The sequence below is a fragment of the Aspergillus ochraceoroseus genome (genome assembly GCF_002846915.1).
Source record: "Aspergillus ochraceoroseus IBT 24754 chromosome Unknown P175scaffold_11, whole genome shotgun sequence".
Taxonomy (NCBI): domain Eukaryota; kingdom Fungi; phylum Ascomycota; class Eurotiomycetes; order Eurotiales; family Aspergillaceae; genus Aspergillus; species Aspergillus ochraceoroseus.
The window spans coordinates 439,182-459,959 of record NW_024468486.1 but is presented as its reverse complement, the minus strand read 5'-3'; the positions used below and the strand labels follow the sequence as shown (position 1 = coordinate 459,959).

Genomic DNA, 20,778 nt, shown 5'->3' with positions numbered 1-20,778 from the left:
AATAAGTGACATAAATGTGAGGAGGAGGGGGGGGGGGGGGAATATAAGTAATTGCACGTCCCATGCATCATTTGATATGATACATGATATGGCGCTACAGATTTCAGTGTGATCTCTTTTTTTAATTCATGTTATCTTAATTAAATACACAACTCTATATACATCTGAAAGCATTTTCTGAGACTACCGGCGGTTAGTAAAACAGCCCCTTGGCTAGTTACCTACCTACTGGTAGACTTAAGTAGATTGTACTAACTCATAGATAGGTATTAGACAAAACTTTTCGTTTACCCTCTGCCCTAAAAACAAAACAATATAGATATCTATCGACCTAATTCAGCAGCGCCGATTTCTTCATCTCCTTGACCTTGGGCACGTCTTGACCCTGGCCCACTCCAGCAGTCGACATAATACTCTCCCAGAAAACCTTCTGTCCGCCGACAGGCTTAGGAGCTTCAAACCCAGCGCCTACAACAACATCGGGCACCACCTCCTCCATCTTCTGTCCACCACCCTGCTGGCCTTCCTCCTGGCCAGGAGAAGCGCTACTACTACTACTACCACAACCACCGCCACCAAACACCTCCTCCTGACTCTCGGTACACAATTTCAAGACCTCCTGCATTGCCTTCTCGATCGCCGCCGCACGTTCCCGCATCCCGCGTCGAAGCAACGAGTCGACCAGATTCTCCACCTCCCCGATAGTCGCATTGACCTTCTCAATGAGTCGTCGCACGCTATTCACCAAATACTCCTCCTCGTAGACGGTTCCTTTCTTCCCGCTCGCGCGCTTCCGCTCCTCCTTGCGCCGGTTTCTCGAGCTCTGGCGAGACGAGGTCGTTTTGCCGGTTTTCCCGGTATACCGGGTGAACATGCTGCGGCCTGCAAAGGTCGATGCGTCTGTCGGCGCGAGAGAGACGTTGTCGGGTATGTCGATGGCGTTTGCGCCATCGCCGCCAGCTGCTGCCATGGAGGACGGATCGCCGCCGAAGTAAGCGAGCGGGTCGGTGATTCTTCGGACCCGTAGCTCTGCGATTCGGGGTACTTGGGCGGCTAGCTGGGCTCGGAAATCGGCGAGGAGGTCCGTCATGGAGCCCATGGCGTCGGCGAGCCCCGTGTCGACTATCTCCGGGATGAGGGGCTGTTTGCCGTGCAGGGCGAGGAGGCGCGTGGCGTCGGCGAAGCGAGAGCCGCGGCAGAGCAGCCGGGCGGCCGTGGGGATGTCGTGGAGGTGTTCGGCGTGGATTTGGGACGCCGAGGTGTAGTCGCGGCTTTCGTCGATGAGGGTTGTGGCTAGCGTGGACGCGTGGGTGGTGAGTTCGGCCGCGGAGAGCGGGACCATGGTTGCGCAGTAGAGGGATTCACGCCAGAGGTGGGCGAGGTGGTAGCATTTATAGGCATCTGCGTAGAGGGATAGAGACTCGAATGCTGTGGTAGAAGAGTGTTAGTGCTAGTTTTGGTGTTGGGGCCTGGGAGGGGGGAGAGCGTGTCTCTCTCTCTCTCTCTCTCTCTCTCTCTCTCTCTCTCTGTGTGTGTGTGTGTGTGTGTGTGTGTGTGGGGAAAGGGGGGACAGGGGCGTACCAATGCCTGCTTCCTTGTGCTTGGATTCATCGCGCAGGTAGTTTGCGTAGAGGTGGGTGGTATCACGCAGTTGCTCGGGCTGGTATTTGTAAATGTCAATGGCATCCTTGTACAGTACGTGCTTGGTTGCGTATTCCCGGAGCTCGTCGTGGGCATTCAGTGCATGGAGATGTTTGAGGGCCTTGTTCCATCGTCCGAGGTAGTTGTCAATCTCGAAGTATCGTCGGAGTTCAGGTAGTTGCTGGAGTTTTCGCAGGAATGGAAGGTATTCACGGGGGTCCTGGACCTTGTTAGAATGTCTCTTGATTGGTCCTGGTGAAAAGGAAAGGGTTTCTTTACCCTTTGGACTTGTTGCGCAACCAGCAAAGTCAACTCAAGATCGTAAAGACCCAGAGCTGTATCGTACAGGCGGTGGGCGTCTGTCAAAAAGCATATGTGCTCGACAGCGTCCTCTGCTTGCTCAGAGCTCTCGTCTGTTTCCAAGTAAGCAAATGAACGGGAACGACATTCATCGCTATTTGCTTACCTCTCAGTCGGGCAACCAGTTGAAGACCTGACTCAAGGTCTGGAGGTGACTTGCAAACATGTGCAGTGATCAGGTTATGCATATTGGTGTCTGATCGTTTCTCTAGAGCCGCCAAAAAGCCATCGCAGATCCGATTGACCTTGCTTCCTTTCTTAGCCGACTTGATGATGGGGATTGCGAGACCATTCTGTCCGGTAACATCTGATTTTCTCGTGGGTAGTGTATCCTTATAGAGCGTCTGTGAAACGTCTTCCTCCCTATAAAGTGTAAGTAAGGAAAGATATTATTATAACAGGCATATGAACCAAGAACGTACTTCAAGCGAGAGAGGAACTCGTCAATTAAATCAATCCTCTTAACCTGGTCGACGAACAACAGAATGCATTCCATGAATTGATCTGGAGCATAGTCATGGATGAGGTTCATGTCAACCATCTGACTGCGGCAGGTGAGGAACGCAGATCGGTAGTCCTTCCGGTCAATAAAAGACCGAATACCAGCTAGCACAAGCGCCCTAGGATAAATAGTTTCGATATTTCCCCTAGGGGCCTGTAGAACAACCGAAAATGTAGAAGGCATCACGGTCACAAGGCGATTTCCACGTTCAATGGCTCTGCAACGTTCGTCTGTTTCAGGGGTATCTGGGGGGACTTCCATATCTTGAATATCTAGTTTAGCAAGGAAATACACAAGAGCTGATTGGCGCAGTGTCACTAACCTTCAGCACGAGTCAAGTGAACGAATTTCAGGAGATGAAGTGAGGTGGTAAATAGAACATGAGACTCCGTCACAAGGAAAGACGTGCAGTTCTTTGCGAGTAATGTCTTGTTCGCATACAAAGCGCCAGTCCTTGAAAGGGATATCAAAACATTCTAACAAATTTGTTTTAGCAGAGTTGAAATACGGGTACAAGTTGTGGGGGTCTCACCTCAGTCTCGGAGATCTGAGCCGCCTTAGCCCAATAAGTGTCAACACTAGGGCTTTGATCCCAAGGCATAACCTGGAAGTCATCGGGGGAGAGTTTTGCAATTGCGGAGTATGTAATTGTTTGTGCGGGTTGGCCGACATGTGAAAACCATAGTGCTTCGTGTCCAAGACTTGCGAAGATCGAAACGATTTGCTCAGTATCAGCTGCGACATAAGCAACCTTGGTCTCCCGGGTCTCCAGAGCGGTATGTTCAATAACAGTGTTGCTTGGCCCATTGCTCTTAAGAATGTAGACCTCGTTATCGTTGAGGAAGGCAATTTGACGGGGACGACTATCCCGCGCATCAGAAAGCGGATAACTGGACTCTAGAATCGGCATCGGAACCGGCCGAGTTTTGAGGGACCAAAGATAAATGGAGAAATGATCCTTCATGAGGACAGCAATTCTCGTTCCGGTCTTGCTAAATGCAACATCGATTGCATTTGAATCTAAAGCCAGCTCGTTATGAGCCATTGGTGGTGGCACCCCAGACAACCGCAACGGCGTCAACTTTAGGTTTTCTTTCCTAGGGTTAGAAATTGATTCCACGACAAAGAAAGGGAGACGAGGAAGGTTAATAGGTCAACTCACTTCCATCAAGAACAGCAACGGCTCCAACATCTTTAGGGCCGGTAGTTGAGCCGTGGGATACGTCGAAGACGAAATCCCCATCCAAAATTGACTCTGTATACACCATCAGCCCGTAAACAAAGATAATTCGGAATAAATTCACAAACCAGATGCTCCTGCCACAAAACTCAAAGTCCTTTCCGGGTGCCATTTGAAGGAGAATGGATGAGGGTACTCTGGCGCGGTAACCACAGAAATTTCCTGTTTCAGGTAGTAGTGGTAGTTGCCCATGGTCCAGAACTGAACCCTCTCCTGGAATTGTACAGCAAGCACTGTTGAATCGACGTTCCAGCTCAAGGATATGTTAGAGGCGAATGTAGGCCGCTCTTCTTCGGTAAGACGGAGCGTGAACTCGCCATGGCGCAAGCCGTTTCTTTCAAAGAAAACAACGTTGATCCTGTCATCGAGCCTCTGAATACCAGCAATCAGATTGCCGGAGGGTCTCCAGCTGAGAGCTCCCTCTAAGCCATCAACAGGCTCGCTCACGCTGTCCAAGGTTCCTTCGCGAGAATAAACCCTGATAGCACGGCGAACGCCTCCCTCAATGCTATTCACCGCAACGTAGGCGCCGTCTCCCCGCCAGGTGATGGTGGTCCTTCCATCATCATAGCTACTGAGCTTACCCTCATCCACCTTCTCTGGGACAGTAGGGTCGCGAAGCGCTTTGGCTCTCTTTCCCTGGAATTGGGTTTCGCGCTTTCCCCAACCAACGGATACATGCTGGGATGCCTGGAGATCACCTGGAGTAAAAGTGATTTCTGCAACATTCTCAAACTCCCTGGTCATATATAGGAAAGTGTTGGCTGTGGTGGTAAGGGCCAAAAGCTCCTCATCTGGGGACCACGCTGCCGCAGTAATCCCAACGTCGACAGAGCCCACAATCTCGATCTTGTCCTCGCCAGGAAGGGGTTCTTCACGGACGATGACAATATCCCCCCCTTCCAAGACCAAGCAGGCAGTCAAATTATCTGCAAAGTAATGCAGAGAGAGGACGCGATCACAGGGCAAGTCTGGGAGGGGGCATGGCGCATCCCAAGACGCGATACATTCGAATGTCTCTGGACTAACGGGATCGGAAAAGTATGCATCATGGGGCTTTCTCCGGAGCTCGAGAACTGGGTTGGTCGCTGTGGGACCAAATGTGCAAATAATAGCATCGGAAGCTGTATCCCAAGCAGCTGCAGTGAGAGGAAGCCCATTCTGAAGCTGCACCTCGGCGAGGCGCACGTTTTTCAAGTTACGCATCTTTTCTGAATCCCTGTGGTTTACCCCACCGCCATGAATCGACAAAACTTGGGCGCAGGGAGAGTGAACAAGACAGAGGAGGGGGAAGTAGAGGGTTAGAAGATGAAATTAATTTCCATTAGAGGCACAAGCATGAGTAGAATAAGTTATCTATAGCTTGTTTGCTCCGGTGGTGTTCCTGCGGAGATGCAGATGCATTCAATATCAGATGTCAATCCAAAGATTTGATTTTAATTTTCCCAGACAAAAACTCAGCCAATGACTTCATCCATATTCTAATGTGCCTCACCACACAACACGCTTGTTTACAACGCTCTCTCTACAGTCACAACTACAGTAGTTTTCTGAACTAGCAATAAAGTGAAAAGTAACAGGCTCCAAATCAGAATTCAATAAATTCTCTAAATTTATACATGATAACCGAATTCCCCCATCGTACGTGACACTTTTCGACCATCTCCAGAAGCTCAGGGATGCGGCGGACGAGGGTTTAACGGGACTTGTAGGTTTGCCAGACTAGAGGAAAGAACACTGTTAGGCCAACGGACGGGACTTTCATCAGGATAATTGAGGACATACCAGCAATGGCGAAGGGAGCACCGAACCCGGTGACTACAGAGTGAGTACCAAGTCAGCATTCGGGCCTATTCCACATCAATCAATTGGGAGTAACTCACTCATGAAAGCCCAGTACCTGAAGAAGAAGAACTTGGTCAGAGGGTTGAAGGGGAGGTTGGAGCGAGGACCCTCGGCGTAGTGGTAAGGGCTAGCGAGCTGGGAGCGGGTGGTGGAAAAGCCACGGCGGGCGACGAAGGAGGTGGCCATTCTGGCGCGGAGAGCAGTAGCAGCGTTCATCTTGAGTAGAGTCAGAGATAAGTTGAAGCTAAACAGCGAAATCACCCACCTTGAGCGAAGCAGTAGCGAGCGCGATGATCGAGACAGAGAGTGCTTGCTGATCGTGCCATCCGGGAAGAGCAGGACGAGATGGAGCCGGCGGCTGCCCGGCTTGGGCACGTGACCATACACCCAAACGGCAAGTTTCTCCGGCGGTCAGGCGCTTGGGGCCGAGATTATCCAATCACTGTGCGCCTTCCCTAATTAGGACATTGAAATTTCTCGATTACTTCCTCGGTGCGACTTGCGAAAAGAAAGAAGTGTTCCAACCATCGAGGCTGCTATCCGGTCGACAATGGATGAGCTTTTCGACGTTTTTGAGGACCAGCCTCAGGCTGTCACGTCCTCCGAGATTCCACGCACACGGCCGAAGAAGGACAAGAGCAAGAAGCGCCAGGTCAACGGTGATGTGAAGGGAAATGGTGAGGTCTCAGAGGCGAAGGAGGATGTTGTTGTTTCCGACATTCCCGATCAAGATATGGTAGATGCGGAGGGGGAGGAGAAGAAGGAGGAGGAGGGAGAAGCTTCAGGCTCAGACGCCAACAACCAGCCGGAGGCGAAGCGACCGCGACTCGAGAAGGAACCGGAGCCCGTTGTTGCAGACTTGTTTGAGACCGCGCAGGAGCGTGAGATCGCAGGATCGGCAGGTCTTCAGGCTGTCAAAGAAGCAGGCCCAGTGGTGTTGTCTCACCAGGTTCGACACCAGGTCGCCATTCCTCCGAATTATCCATACGTGCCCATCTCCGAACACAAGCCCCCCGAGAACCCCGCGAGAGTGTGGCCGTTTACGCTCGATCCCTTCCAGCAAGTCTCAGTCGCATCTATTCAACGAGAAGAAAGTGTTCTGGTGTCCGCCCATACGAGTGCAGGAAAGACTGTGGTTGCCGAGTATGCTATTGCGCAAAGTCTGAAAAATAACCAGAGAGTCATCTACACCAGTCCCATCAAGGCGCTGAGCAACCAGAAGTACCGAGAATTCGCTGCCGAGTTTGGCGACGTTGGTCTAATGACTGGAGATGTGACAATCAACCCGACTGCTACTTGCCTGGTGATGACAACAGAGGTAAGCCTACCTTGGGCCTTTTGCGCTGACATTCACAAGCTAAATTTTATTCCTTTCTATCAAGATTTTGAGATCTATGTTGTACCGTGGCTCCGAGATTATGCGCGAAGTCGCGTGGGTTGTTTTTGATGAGATTCATTACATGCGAGATGCCAGTGAGTTTTTCCAAGACAAATTTTTGATTTGCTTGCGCCCTTAATAACCCACCGATATAGCCCGAGGTGTCGTTTGGGAAGAGACCATTATTCTACTGCCTGACAAGGTTCGATACGTATTCTTGTCTGCGACAATTCCCAACGCCATGCAGTTCGCCGAGTGGATTGTGAAGATGCACAACCAGCCCTGCCACGTTGTCTACACTGACTTCCGACCTACACCATTACAGCATTATTTCTTCCCTGCTGGCTCTGAGGGAATGCATTTGGTTGTTGATGAGAAGGGCAATTTCCGTGAGGAGAACTTCCAAAAGGCCATGAGCTCCATCGCAGACAAGAAGGGCGACGACCCTGCGGACGCACTCGCCAAGAGGAAAGGGAGGGGCAAGGATAAGAAGCTTAATAAAGGTGGATCGAAGGGCCCCAGTGATATCTATAAGATTGTCAAAATGATCATGCTCAAGAACCTGAATCCTGTGATTGTCTTCAGTTTCAGCAAGCGTGAATGCGAGTCATGTGCGTTGCAAATGAGCACCTTGGCCTTCAACGATGATTCAGAAAAGGAGATGGTGTCCAAGGTGTTCAACAGCGCGATCGAGATGTTATCGGAAGAAGACAGAAACTTGCCTCAAATTCAGAACATCCTGCCGCTTCTCCGAAGAGGTATTGGTGTTCACCACTCCGGGCTTCTTCCTATTCTGAAGGAGACCATTGAGATTCTATTCCAAGAAGGTCTCATCAAAGTTCTTTTCGCAACCGAAACGTTCTCCATCGGTCTTAACATGCCTGCGAAGACGGTTGTCTTCACCAGTGTACGAAAATTCGATGGCTTCAGCCAGCGCTGGGTCACCCCATCGGAGTTTGTGCAAATGTCAGGCCGTGCTGGTCGAAGAGGTCTGGATGACCGAGGTATTGTTATCATGATGGTAGGCGAGGAAATGGATCCTGCGGTAGCCAAGGAGATTGTTCGTGGTGAGCAGGACCGACTGAATTCGGCGTTCCATCTGGGCTACAACATGATTCTAAATCTCATGCGTGTCGAGGGCATCTCGCCCGAATTTATGCTGGAGAGATGCTTTTATCAATTCCAGAATGTGGCCGGTGTAGCCGGTCTTGAGAAAGGTCAGTCCGCAGTATTTTGCATCCTAAGACGGATGGAGGAGCTTGCTAACAGAACCCTAGAACTTGTCGAATTGGAAGATACGAGGGCCAATATGTCTATCGCAGATGAGGGAACCATCCGCGAATACTACGATCTGAGGAAACAGCTGAACCAGTTCAGTGATGATGTCCAGGCGGTCATTAGCCACCCCGATTACTGCATATCGTTCCTTGTGCCGGGACGTCTGCTTCATATTAAGCACAAGGATCACGATTTCGGCTGGGGAGTAGTGGTGAACTGCAAGAAACGCAAGCCTTCGAGAAACCCGGCGGAGCAGTTTACTGACCATCAATCATGGATTGTCGATGTCCTCCTGAAAGTTGCGGACAGCGGAGCCTCCATCGGCACCAAGACGTTTGAAGATTTGCCATCGGGTGTCCGCCCACCAAAAGAGGGTGAAGCATTCCGGATGGAGGTTGTTCCGGTTGTGCTCAGTTGCATTCAATCCATCGCACATCTGCGAATCTTCCTTCCGAAAGATGTGCAGTCTGCAGATTCACGAAATGGAGTGAGGAAAGCCCTTGATGAAGTCAAGAAGCGGTTCCCGGATGGCATTGCCGTGCTTGATCCGATCGAGAACATGGGCATCAAGGACGATAGCTTCAAGAAACTGCTCAGGGTAAGACAACCATCTCTATCCAAAGTGGAGGAGAAGCCCCCAGTGCTAATCTACATTACAGAAAATCGAGGTGCTCGAATCCCGCCTTCTCTCCAACCCATTACACAACTCTCCCAGGCTACAAGAGTTGTACGACCAGTATTCCGAGAAGGTGGAGCTGGGCAATAAGATCAAAGCCACCAAGAAGAAGATCTCCGAGGGCATGTCGATCATGCAATTAGACGAGCTCAAATGTCGTAAACGAGTGCTCCGTCGCTTTGGGTTTATCAATGAGGCCGAAGTTGTCCAGTTAAAGGCCCGCGTGGCGTGTGAAATCAGCACTGGCGACGAGTTGATGCTCAGCGAACTTCTGTTCAACGGCTTCTTCAACAAGCTGACCCCCGAGCAAGCGGCTTCCGTATTGAGCGTCTTCGTATTCGAAGAAAAGACCAAGGAAACCCCGGCGCTCACCAGAGACGAGCTTGCGAAACCCCTCAAAGAGATCCAAGCGCAAGCGCGGATTGTTGCCAAAGTCGCGCAGGAGTCCAAGTTAGCTGTCAACGAGGAGGAATACGTGCAGAGTTTCCACTGGGAATTAATGGAGGTTATTTACGAATGGGCTAATGGCAAATCCTTTGCCGATATTTGGTAAGATCGTCGCGCACTGCAGTTTTTTTTTAAAAAAGGGGGGGGAAGGGAATTACTAACCGTCTGGTCGTGCAGTAAAATGACCGAAGTCTACGAAGGCAGTTTGATTCGAGTCTTCCGCCGATTAGAAGAATGTCTACGACAAATGGCTCAGGCAGCCAAGGTCATGGGCAGCGAAGAACTCGAAAGTAAATTCGAGACGGCATTGACCAAGGTGCGCAGAGATATTGTTGCCGCTCAGTCCCTGTATCTGTAAAGAAAGACTTCGTATGATACGGAGGATTGTCATCGATTGTCGATAATTCGAGACATGCATTTCGCAGGGTGCGTGGCCGGCAGAGGTGGGAACTTGGTTGTCTTGGAGATTGCATTTCCCTGGCGTCGGGCTAAAGAAGGGTTCCGCCATTCATTTGTCATTGTTCTTGTCAGTACTTTAGTATGTTGGTTGAGGTGAGGTGAGTATGTATCCTGAGAGAGAGAGAGAGAGAGAGAGAGAGAGAGATGCTATGGATGTACCTCCCTAGGTCCTATATAAGGCAAAAAAGGGGCAAATCATTCCCCCCCAAAAAGACAATGAATGAACAGAAAATGACAGAAAAGGTACAGATATTCTTTTATCAATTTTCAATACTGTAATAATTAACCCGAGTTTTCTTTGTCGAGAGAGAGAGAGAGAGAGAGGGTAGACATAAACGTTGCCTCCCGCAACAACTCAACTTTCCTCTTTCTTCGCTCCACCGCTTTTCTTCTTCTTCTTTTTTCCCCACCACTCAAGTAATTCCTCTCTCTCTCTCTCTCTCTTACTTACTCTTCACGTACTCTCCCTCTCTCTCTCTCTCTTTTCTTCTCTCTTCTGATCCCATCCGACCTTTAATCATTCCCCTGCATCCCTTTTCTTTTCTTTTTTCCTGTTTCCCCTGTCTTTCCTTTCCTTGCATTTCCCGTCCTCCTTCCTCGTGCTCCTATCTGTCTCTCTCTCTCTCTCTCATCACCCTTTGACTTCTTCTTCTTCTTCTTCTTCTTCTTCTTCCACCTACTCTCTCCCCTATCAGCCAGCTACAAACAAGGCGCCTCCTCTCTCTTCCTCACCTGACCAGCCCGCCAACTGTTTGTGGCCATCATGAACAGCTTGGTGGCTACACCTCCTGTGCCTCCTCATTTTTACGAATATTCTCGTCTTTCTCCTTCTCGCCCAAGTATGATTAATCCCCCCCCCCCCCCCTTGTCTGACCGGCTTTCGTGCCCGATCTTGGTCGTCAAAATTAAGTTTGGCTTGGACTGACTGAACATTCCAGTGTCTACCCCAACTCACACTCCCACCAGCAGCCGCAAACGGAAAGCAGACGATGACTCCCACGACCACGATGGCCGTATGTCGGCATCTCCAACAAACTCCCCGGCCTTTACCCCCAGATCACTCCCTCCATCTCGAACTTTCAAACGGGCTCGCCCCCATGTTGGCGGGCGACCACTCTCCCTCCCTCGTCTGCTAGAGACCCTGGACACCGAAACTCTTCGAGGGATTCTCAGATCCGTGTGTGATCGCCATCCTACTCTGGCTGAAGAGGTGGTTCAAACTGCTCCTCGTCCGAGTGTTGCAGCCGCCCTCCAGGTGCTTCGAAATTACCAGTCCGCGCTCCAGTCCTCCTTTCCCTTGGGTGGCAATCCTGAGTCCGACTATGCATATAATCGAGTTCGACAGGCTCTAGGCAACCTTCTGGATGCCTTGAGTGACTTCACCCCTCATTTCTTGCCCCCAAACGAAGCCCAGGCTTCGACGTCTTTGAGTTATCTTGATGGTGCCACAGAAATAATTCACTCGTTGCCCCGATGGAGCACCCCCCAGAATAATATAGAGCGGGACTCTGCATATGACGAAATCTGCAAGGCGTGGATTCTGGTGATCCGGGAGGCAGCCAAGCGGGGTGGTGGGATTCAGCTACAGTATGGAGGCTGGGACCAGAAGCTGGCAAAACACAACCAAAACTCCGGTGGGAAACTGCAGGCAGCCGTCAACGACCTTGCGTCCAGCTTAGGATGGATGCACGGACCTGATGCCCAAGGTTTTGGAAGCCCAGGAGGCAACGACCTTGGATCTATACGGGAGCAACTTCTTTCTGGCACATACGGACTTGGAACCCCGGTCAAAGTAGGACCGTGGTAAACAACCTTTCTTTCGGAGGCCGACCCCACCCCCTCTCATCTTCGCTGCCATCTGAGCGACACTTTTTTATCTCCGCCTTTGAAAAATCCCTATTGTTGTCCAAATCCTTAACCGTGCATGTCCACCCACGATACGATCACGATACCAACTGCATGAACTAGAGACTTAAGGGTCAGCTTGGCGTTTACTGTATGCAACCAGATTATTTTCCCTTTTCTTTTTCTTCATTCCTTCTCTTTTTTTTTTTTTTTTTTTTTTTTTTCCTCCCCTTTTTGTTTCATAATTCTGGAATCCAGGCCATCATCACCATCCATCATTATTTAGATTGCCCAGCAATGATCTAGGTGTTTTGAAACATTTTCTCTTCTGCCTGTTTAACTTGCATCATATTGAATGCGTTGGCACTGTTAGGAATTGCCCTTTTCATTCTTTTTATTTTCCTTGGGTTGTTTTTTTTTTTTTTTTACTTTGTTTTCTTTTTGAGTCGTTCCCAAAGGCCTGAGAATCTACTGTTAGGTTTACCGTTAGCACTCTTCCTGTATCCCTCTTATATACCCTTAACCATATTCCCCGAATTTCACTGGCGCATGATGTTCGCCGTTTTAACATTGGAGGATCTCTCTCTATATTCAAGCCATGTCCACTCCCGGGTCGGGATCCGTGTCAGTTAAGATAAAGCAACGCAGCCATTTGATCCACGTCGACAATGGTGGAAGTTTTTGTTCGAACATGAGACAATCGAGGCAGTAGAAAGATGTAGCGTAGAAGTGCCAGGTACGTGCAGTGTCTGAGATGAATATCTTCGATATTCTAAAGATATTCATTGGATAGCAGCATATCCTCAGACAGCAAAGGCCATCTCTTGTCAGGTATTAGTAACTGATCTGTTCTTTTTAAAGAAGTAAATAACCCAGTGTATATAGACCTATATTATAGGTACATATATATATATATATATATATATATATATCTCTCTTGAATAGATCCCAAAAGAGCTACAGAAAGCACATGAGGTAGGTAGTATATAATAAAATACTTACTTACTCCCCAGTAATGACATTAATTCACACTGAAAGAGGCACTCTTTGTAGATGTGGAAATTCTGTCATTTTATCATGGGAAGACAAGACACACACACACACACACACACACACACACACATATATATATATATATATATATATATACACACACAGAGAGAGAGAAATAGAGAAAAAGAAGTAAAGTGGATTCTACCAGATTCATTACATCCATGCTCTTTTCATCGCGCGGAATAGCCATCCTGCGTCTTCCCATCCTCCACGTTCTCCGGCTTTCTCGCTGGATAGTGGGAGGATCTCGGAATTGGTATCTGGCATGCTGCTGTTGTCTTGCGCGTCGGGTGCTCCAGGGACTGATGATGGTGTTGTTGATTCGATGGACTGCGTTGTTGTTGCTGTGGTTGATGTGGTTGATGTGGTTAGTGCTGGTGGTGGTGCCGTCGTCGCAGATAATGGCCACTCATCAACACCGAATAACGTCCACTCTACCATTCTATCAACCCAGCTTCCCAGTCCGAACCCCCGCTCTCGAGTTAACCGCTGCAACTCGTGTTCGTCCATCTCGTCTTCCTCGTCCACTTCGGAGTCCCAGTATTCGTTTGATCCCGAGGAATCATCCTCCTCTTCCTGCTGCTGCTGCTGCTGCTGTTCCTGCCGGACAGTCCGCATCTCAGCGCGGACTTGCTCGTCCACGAAATCTGGACCGAGGGACGACGAGTCTACTTCGTCGTCGTCGTCGTCGTCGTCGTCGTCGTCTTCTGTCGAGGCCCGGAGCCCGCCAACCCCAACGTTGGGAACTGCGGTCGGCGTGGGCGCGGTCATTTCCAAGCTCGTCATCGCGAGATCTGGCCGGCTGGTTTGCCGACTGCTCGGACGGGATCGTGATGCGCGCCGCGACCCCGTTGCGGCTGGAGTTGACCGTCCGGATCTCGACCGTCGACTGTTACCGCCACTACCATTGTTCCCCTCCGAGACCAGACTGGTCGAGCTCTCGCGTTTCACAAGCCAGCTTTGGCCTTTTTCTTCGCGGGCGGAAGACGCCAGTGCGATCCCGGCGCGGAGCATCCATTCCGAGTCGCGGACGTGGTTATTGCTGTGGTTGTTGTTGTTGCGGTGGCGGGTGTGGCGGGGGTCGGATGTATGTTGGCGTAGAGAAGCCGGGCGGTTCGATTTGGCACCATTGCCCTGGCTGTCGGCGTGGTGATGAAGCGGTTGGTTGGCGTCTTGTGCCTGGAGGTTGGGGTCGCTTAGATGCGTAGTCGCCGGTGTTGTTGAGCTCTGACTCCGGTTGGGGTGTCGGACGCGGGAGCCACTGCGGGAGTGAGAATGAGACAGGACGCCTGGGGTCCCCGGGACAGAGTAGCTGGATAGATACGAGGTCCTGGGTGGGGTGTCGACGACAGGCTCGTTTCGCGGCGAGAAGTAATCCTGGGGTTCTGCTCCGCCATCGTCGTCACCATCGCCGTCATCGTCAATTGGGAAGCGCGGCGTGAGTGGAGCGAGCGAAACTTGGTGCAGCGATGGGTATGAGCGGCGCGATCTGAATCCGCTTTGGGATAGGGAGGAGGTGGACGAGGACTAGAGTTATAGTTAGTCTACTTAGCAAGAGGTGGGTTCTGTTGCTGGGGATGCGGGAGACTTACATGCATTCGGGGCGAGAGTATACTCGACTCAATAGTTGAGAAGCTGGGGAGAAACGGGAGACGAGGGAATATCGGAAGTTGTTGTCGTTGTCGTTGTACGGAGGAGGGAGAGAGCAGGTCTGGATGGATGATGACTTGCGCCCGTGCGTTTTGGCATGTGAAAAAAAAAACGGATAACTCTCTGTCGAAGTCGGCTTCCAGGGAGGTAGTTTTATATAGCCTCGGTTTAGATTTACGATACAGGGATGCTTTACGGGACATGTTGTTTTGCTCATACTGACTTTTTCTCGCAAGTACAGATTCATTCAATTTTCCCCTGGTTGACAACAAATCCCTCCAAAGCAGAGATGGCTGCCCACAGTCGGTTCTCGGCCTCGGGGAAGACCAGCGAGCGGGGGCTATAGAAAACCTCGTCGCTGACTTCCTCGGGGTGTCGTGGTAGGCAGTGCATAAACTTCCAGCCTTCCCTTGCGCCTCCTCGCTTCGCAAGGTCGGGGGTGATCTGGAAGCCCGCAAAGTCGCGCAGTCTCCTCGCCGACTCCTCTTCCTGTCCCATGGACACCCAGGTGTCTGTGACCAGGACGTCGGCATCCTTGACGGCTTCCTCGGGAACATTGGTTTGCAGAAGCTTACCAGGGCGGGCAACGCCCTTTCCAGCAGACTGGATGAGCTCCTGCATGTCTGCAGGAATCTCATAGCCCTTGGGCGTGGCAACAGCGACATCAACGCCCATCTTGGTCGCGGCAATCGCCATATCAAACAGAACATTGTTAGCGTCACCTACCCAAGCGATCTTCAGACCCTCCAGCCCCAGACTGGAGAGGTGATGGGCCTTGGGTGTAAATGTCTCGTAGATGGTCTGGAAATCGGCAATGGCCTGGAGAGGGTGGAAGGAGTTGCACAGAGCATTGATGACTGGCACCGACGAATGCTTCGCCAGGTCCGCGACTTCGGCGTGTTGGCCAACACGGGCGACAATGCAAGAAACCATGGACGAGATGACCACCGACGTATCGTAGAGAGACTCATTGACCCCTAATTGAATATCATCCTTGCCCAGAAACATCGGATGACCCCCCATCTGCACTACGGCTCCTTCTGTAGAGACCCTGGTCCGGGTGCTTCGCTTGCTAAAAATCATCGCGACCGTCTTTCCCGTCAACGAACCAAGCAGGGTTTGCGGAATTGACCCGGACTTGATGGATCGCTTGTGTAAAGACGCATTGCGAACAAGAGTTGCAAATTCGGTAGGCGTCAGGTCGGCAATGGAGAGGAAATGGCGGGGAGTCTGGGAAGAATATCGTCGCACAGTATTGAAGCTTTGAGTCCTCAATGAGGAACGGATGGAGGCCATGGGAAGACCAGAAGGCATGATGAAGAGAAGGGAGAGAATTGATCAGAGATAGAGAAAAGAATATTATAAACAAATTGTAAGTGACTCAATTGACTCTTTTCAAGTCATTTCAATAAAAATACCGCCTCACTCTAGTAGCCAATTATGTACGGGTAAGAAATACTAACGGTCTCTCATCATCGTCATCTTCATCTTCATCATCATCATCTTCTTCTTCTTCTTCTTCTCTCCCTCTACATCGTCAACTATCATTTAATCATCTTCTTCCATCCCGTATGTATCGTTATATATAAATGCTGTCGTCAACCCTCTCTCTCTCTGGCCCTGTCTGCCAACTCCGCCTTGAATAGTTTCACTTTCACTATGGCTGACGAGGCGAGTCGGCCGCTCTTGACCGACCATCATGACGATTCCTCGCCTCATCAAAATGTATCTACTCGCAGAGAGCTATCACCTTCCCTAGAGCGACCGCACCACCCATCTTTTGAAATTTCCTCCGAGTCCACTCCTCTCCTCCACTGTCGTAACGATGAGTTGTCGACTTATGGCGGCACGGAGTCCCACCGACCTTCGTCATCGGCATCCGACGCTTCTGCTCCCGCTAATGGCCTGAAGAAATCGCGAAGCAGAATCGGATGGACTTTGTTTTGTATCCTGCTTGCTCTCAGCTCCATCATCACAATCCTTATTCTTGCTTTCTTCGTCCCTACAGTAGTCAAGCTATATGTGAAGGAAGCGACCGTATTCAAACCAACGAATCTCTCAATCGAGTCCACCACAAGTAAAGGTATCCGAACCCGAGTACAGGGGGACGTCGTTCTCGATGCGAATCGCATTAAAAGCGGATCAGTACGAAATCTCGGGCGCTTTGCCACCTGGATTGGAAAGGAGGTTGAAACTGGAGATTCCGAAGTCGAGGTATATCTCCCGCAGTATGGGAATATCCTAGTGGGCACTGCTTCTCTCCCATCGATCAAGCTCGGTATCCGAAACGGCCACGTGAACCATCTTGACTTTGAGGCTGAGCTGGTAGCTGGAAACACGAATGGCCTTCGCTCCATGGCTCTGGACTGGCTGGAAGGAAGACTGGAGCACCTCAGTGTCCTCGGAAGAGCCACTATGCATCTTAAATCAGGTTTGCTGAACCTGGGAGAGCAGACTTTGACCGACTCTGTAATTTTGCAGGGTAGGTTTTGAAACCCCCCTCCCCCCCCCCCCCCCCTTTTTTTTTTTTAATTCATTCCTGGATGCTCATAACATTTTAGGAGACGATTTCCCTCCGTTACCGGATGTCGCAATCACGAAGTTCTTAGTGCATGATCTAGATACACCTGAATCCCATGGAGCGATTGCGGTTGATGGCTCGGTTTCTGCGCGGATTGACTGTCCACTTGCTCTGCACATCCCACCTCTCGGCTTTGAGGTGCTTGTGGGGAATTGTGCACCAGATGACCCTTATATTTCGGTGGCAGATGTGGTCACAAAAGGGTTCACAGTCAATCCCGGCCAGGCCACTGTGGTTGACATATCTGGTATCATCCGAGGGTTGTCGGATCAACTCACCACGGCCTGCCCCGGGGAAAAGAGATCGCCCCTAGACTCTCTTCTAAGGAATTATATCGATGGTCTTCAGACCACGGTATATATTCGTGGTGCGGATACCCCATATCCAAACACCCCCCAGTGGATAGTCGATATCCTAAAAAGCGTGACTGTGCCGTTGCCTTTTACCGGGAAAGCTTTGGATGACCTAGTGAAGAATTTCACCATGACAGACGTTCACTTCTCTCTACCTAACCCTCTGGCAGAACCCGATTCTCCAGAATCCAGTATCACTGTGTCTGCGCTGGTGAAGGTGTTGATTGCAATGCCAGAACATATGGACTTCCACGTCGATGTCCCCCAGGTTCGTGCCACTGCAGATGTTTACTATCGCGAAAGTAAGCTTGGTGTTCTGGATCTACACCGGTGGCAGCCTGCCAATTCGACCTTTATTGAAGATGTCGGTGATAATTCGACGGCTTTATTGGTGGAATTTTCCGTCCAAGACGCACCGCTCGAAGTGGCGGACGATGACGTCTTGACCGACGTACTCCAGACTTTGATTTTCGAGGGCAACCCGGTCAAACTCACTGTTTCTGCGAATGTGGATGCCGAGGTTTCTACAGGTCTTGGGGAATTTGCCGTTCGTGGAATCCCAGCAGACGGCGCATTAACTGTGCAGCGTAAGCCACATCAAGTCTATACTATAAAGCATCTACTGACTATGACATAGCACCGTATGGCGGCGACTCGCTTCTTGAAGAATTAGCGCTGCATGTAGCGTCTCTTGAGCTGGGAGCTACAACCGAATCCTCCCTCCTCGTGAAGACAACGGTCAACTTCACGAATCCTACCCAGTACTCTGCATCAGTACCTTTGGTTGATTTTGAGCTGCTCTATAATGACACCAAGGTGGCTCATCTAACCGCTAAAGATGCTACCATCAAGCCAGGAAACAATACCGGTCTCTCTGTTGACCTCCTATGGAGCCCACTTGATTTAGATGGGCCCGCTGCCGTCCTTGCTGGCCAAGATTTGCTATCACAATATGTCTCAGGTAAGTTTTGGTATTTGCTTGAGATGAGGCATGTTGAGTCTAATAATGCCCGCAGGGTTCAACACTTCAGTGATGATTACGACACACAAAGGAACCATCCCAGCACTACCAAAGCTTGGACAGGCACTATCTAGGCTGGGGTTCGAAGTACAGATCCCGAAGCTGCCTGTCCGTCGAGCCCCTGGCGACGACCCCGATGAACCTGATCATGACGATGGGCAGACCAGATTCATACAAGATGCTACGGTATTATCTGCCTTCTTGGACACCGTCTCTCGCTCTGGCCATCCTATTTAATACCCTGTACACCATGCGCAATATATAATAAACCTCTGTCCAAGGCACATACCTCCGATTATAGAAGAAAACTAACTTCCGAGTGCTGCTAGCTGCACCTCTGGTCATCGACTGCCGATTTCACGTTGTCGTCGCCTTTCACTAACACCACCCTTGAAATCACCTCGATAGAGGCGCAGGCGTTTTACGAGCATGACCAGGAGGTCGGTACCATCAACTACTATGAACCGTTTCCAGTGCCACCAGGCGTATCCCAGACCCCACGGTTGCCGGTCGATTTGAACTTGGGAGGCATTGGCTATGATGCCGTCAAAAGGGCTGTTGGAGGCACTCTTCATTTGGATACTGTTGCAAAGGTTGGCGTTAAGATTGAGGATTATAGCGATACCATATTATACCATGGAAATGGGATTACCGCGAGAGTTAAGCTATGAATCTCGACGGGGTTTTTTTTTTCCTTTTTTTTTTCAAGGGGTTTAGGAGATTTTGATTATAGGTTTAAGAGGTTGGGAGTTGATTGGTGTTTGAACAGTTGCATTATTACCTATTGATTAAGTGAGATAGATACATTCTATAATTCAAGTCTTCTCTTCTACTACTTTCCTTGTATCTATATACAAACTACCCATTTAGTAAAACTTTAAGTAGACTATTGTACTACTCTAAATCAACCCGAAAGTGGTAAAGTTGGTAGACACAATCCTCAAATTACAACAACGCGAATTGCTAAATTGAAGAGCAAAAGAGATATAGATATATGACAACATATTTAAAATGCAAGTTATGTTGTTGAAAGGGAATTTCTGAATTCCCCCCGGAAAAAAAAAAAAAAAAAAAAAGGAATCTTATAACAAGGGAATTAACTTTCAGTAAAGGACTAAAATTTGCTTTTCACTTGCAAGCTTTCGTATCGGACATTCATCTTAACCAGGGGGGAGGGTGCTGGCGTCGACCACGTCGGCGGCATCCTTCTCAATCTCTTCGCGAGGCTCAAACAGAGGAGAACGGGGAAGAGCCATCAGGCCAGTCCGGGTGGACTCGAGGATACCGAAGGGAGCGATGAGCTTCATGAAGGAGTCAATACGGTTGGGCTTGGCGGAACTGGTTATGGAGAAATTAGTGATTTGTGTTGTAGATGGTAGAGGGGGGGGGGGGGGGGGAAGGGGGAAACTCACACTTCAACGATGCAGTTGTTGGTGCTGATATCCAAGACCTTGCCGCCAAACTGATGAGTCAAGCGGGTGATGGCATCCAGATGCTCATGCTTGTGTCTCAGAGCCTGGCTGCTAGGCAAGTTACGAGGGTGGAATTCAGTGGTCTTAGCGGGCTCTGCGCCACCCTTCTTCCCCTTCTGTCCCTCCACGACATCCGCCGGGGTGGTGATCTCCCGGTGATGCTGGAGCAGTTCCTCGAAGAACTCGGGGCCCAGAATGCTGACCTTGGCCAGGAGCAGTTCACGCTGCACCAGAGCAGAGTCTGTGTAGTCGAGAACAGCCCAAACGGGGACGAGATCGTCGAGCTGACGACGGGCCTGCTCGACGACACCGTCCTGGCCCTGCAGCACGATAGTCATACGAGACAGATCCTCAACCTCGGTATTACAAACAACGAGACTGTCGATATTGAAGCCGCGGGCGGCTAGAATCCCCGACACACGGGAAAGCACGCCGGGCTCGTTCTGCACCAGACAGTTGAGGATATGGCGCTTGGGAGGGTTGGTTGGACGGACGGGGGTCTCGTACAGAATCGACGAGACAGCGGTCGGGGCGTCCCATTGTGGAGAGATGTCCGCCACGGGCAGAGTCAATGGGGATCGTCGATGCAGAGCCTTGTAGGCCAGCGCTGAGGTCGAGCTGGATGTGGCCCTGGAGGGTGTGAATCGGGGAAGCGAGGCCGTCAGCCGGGTAACTCGGCCAGAAGCCGAAAGTAAAGGCATTGATGCCGTCGAGGACAGCATCAGGGGGCGCCGAAAAGCCATGATCTCCCCGGAATGGAAGAGACAGGCAAACAAGGTGGGAGACAGAGCAAATCCGTCGGAGTTGGTTGGAAGTTCGCAGGTTCGTCTGGATGATTTGATTTTATTGCTGGAGTCCTTGTCCGACGTCGGGGCGCTGACTCATACTTTTCCGCCCGTACCGTTTGGTAACAATACCGCTAGCTCTCTTTAGGACTAGTGCGTAATTTTCGAGATAACACGTGATTTGAAGGCTTT

The 20,778-nt window shown here is 50.4% G+C and overlaps 8 protein-coding genes across 8 annotated transcripts; 3 read left to right on the top strand and 5 right to left on the bottom strand.

Moving 5' to 3' along the window:
* Positions 1-331: 331 nt before the first annotated feature.
* On the bottom strand, positions 332-4,949 carry P175DRAFT_0446414 (Elongator subunit IKI3; the record flags this gene model as incomplete). The annotated part of the gene is made up of 9 exons (XM_040894340.1): positions 332-1,428; positions 1,582-1,861; positions 1,921-2,054; positions 2,108-2,364; positions 2,424-2,766; positions 2,826-2,979; positions 3,036-3,595; positions 3,666-3,758; positions 3,812-4,949. The coding sequence occupies 9 exons, from the start codon at positions 4,947-4,949 to the stop codon at positions 332-334; spliced, it is 4,056 nt and encodes a 1,351-aa protein (XP_040748703.1).
* A 490-nt stretch (positions 4,950-5,439) lies between these two features.
* On the bottom strand, positions 5,440-5,804 carry P175DRAFT_0446622 (cytochrome c oxidase VIIc family protein; the record flags this gene model as incomplete). The annotated part of the gene is made up of 3 exons (XM_040894354.1): positions 5,440-5,465; positions 5,529-5,561; positions 5,627-5,804. The coding sequence occupies 3 exons, from the start codon at positions 5,802-5,804 to the stop codon at positions 5,440-5,442; spliced, it is 237 nt and encodes a 78-aa protein (XP_040748702.1).
* A 286-nt stretch (positions 5,805-6,090) lies between these two features.
* Positions 6,091-9,725, top strand: P175DRAFT_0467163 (ATP-dependent RNA helicase MTR4; the record flags this gene model as incomplete). Its single annotated transcript, XM_040894930.1, has 6 exons — positions 6,091-6,906; positions 6,971-7,061; positions 7,122-8,183; positions 8,244-8,842; positions 8,904-9,469; positions 9,545-9,725. The coding sequence occupies exons 1-6, from the start codon at positions 6,139-6,141 to the stop codon at positions 9,723-9,725; spliced, it is 3,267 nt and encodes a 1,088-aa protein (XP_040748701.1). The 5' UTR covers positions 6,091-6,138.
* Positions 9,726-10,251: 526 nt separating this feature from the next.
* P175DRAFT_0467160 (cut8/STS1 family protein) lies at positions 10,252-11,895 on the top strand. The gene is made up of 2 exons (XM_040894929.1): positions 10,252-10,665; positions 10,765-11,895. Exons 1-2 carry the CDS (start codon positions 10,590-10,592, stop codon positions 11,631-11,633), a joined length of 945 nt encoding a protein of 314 aa, XP_040748700.1. The 5' UTR covers positions 10,252-10,589; the 3' UTR covers positions 11,634-11,895.
* Positions 11,896-12,877: 982 nt separating this feature from the next.
* On the bottom strand, positions 12,878-14,242 carry P175DRAFT_0446417 (DUF3984 domain-containing protein; the record flags this gene model as incomplete). The annotated part of the gene is made up of 1 exon (XM_040894341.1): positions 12,878-14,242. A coding segment is annotated over one exon (1,365 nt), but the record flags the coding sequence as incomplete, so codon positions are not given.
* A 375-nt stretch (positions 14,243-14,617) lies between these two features.
* Positions 14,618-15,688, bottom strand: argB (ornithine carbamoyltransferase; the record flags this gene model as incomplete). Its single annotated transcript, XM_040898676.1, has 1 exon — positions 14,618-15,688. One exon carries the CDS (start codon positions 15,686-15,688, stop codon positions 14,618-14,620), a length of 1,071 nt encoding a protein of 356 aa, XP_040748698.1.
* A 345-nt stretch (positions 15,689-16,033) lies between these two features.
* P175DRAFT_0512451 (uncharacterized protein) lies at positions 16,034-19,000 on the top strand (the record flags this gene model as incomplete). The annotated part of the gene is made up of 5 exons (XM_040898675.1): positions 16,034-16,856; positions 16,936-17,895; positions 17,946-18,279; positions 18,308-18,515; positions 18,659-19,000. 5 exons carry the CDS (start codon positions 16,034-16,036, stop codon positions 18,998-19,000), a joined length of 2,667 nt encoding a protein of 888 aa, XP_040748697.1.
* Positions 19,001-19,092: 92 nt separating this feature from the next.
* On the bottom strand, positions 19,093-20,616 carry P175DRAFT_0560986 (acetolactate synthase regulatory subunit). The gene is made up of 2 exons (XM_040901012.1): positions 19,742-20,616; positions 19,093-19,667 (listed from the first exon to the last, which is right to left on the bottom strand). Exons 1-2 carry the CDS (start codon positions 20,542-20,544, stop codon positions 19,490-19,492), a joined length of 981 nt encoding a protein of 326 aa, XP_040748696.1. The 5' UTR covers positions 20,545-20,616; the 3' UTR covers positions 19,093-19,489.
* Positions 20,617-20,778: the final 162 nt, after the last annotated feature.

Bases quoted from the DNA above. Each gene is read 5' to 3' on its own strand.
- P175DRAFT_0467160 (XM_040894929.1), top strand. From the start codon at position 10,590: ATGAACAGCTTGGTGGCTACACCTCCTGTGCCTCCTCATTTTTACGAA. The intron at 10,666-10,764 runs GTATGATTAATC...TGAACATTCCAG, and splicing joins TCTTTCTCCTTCTCGCCCAA to TGTCTACCCCAACTCACACT.
- P175DRAFT_0560986 (XM_040901012.1), bottom strand. From the start codon at position 20,544: ATGGCTTTTCGGCGCCCCCTGATGCTGTCCTCGACGGCATCAATGCCT. The intron at 19,668-19,741 runs GTGAGTTTCCCC...CTCCATAACCAG, and splicing joins AACAACTGCATCGTTGAAGT to TTCCGCCAAGCCCAACCGTA.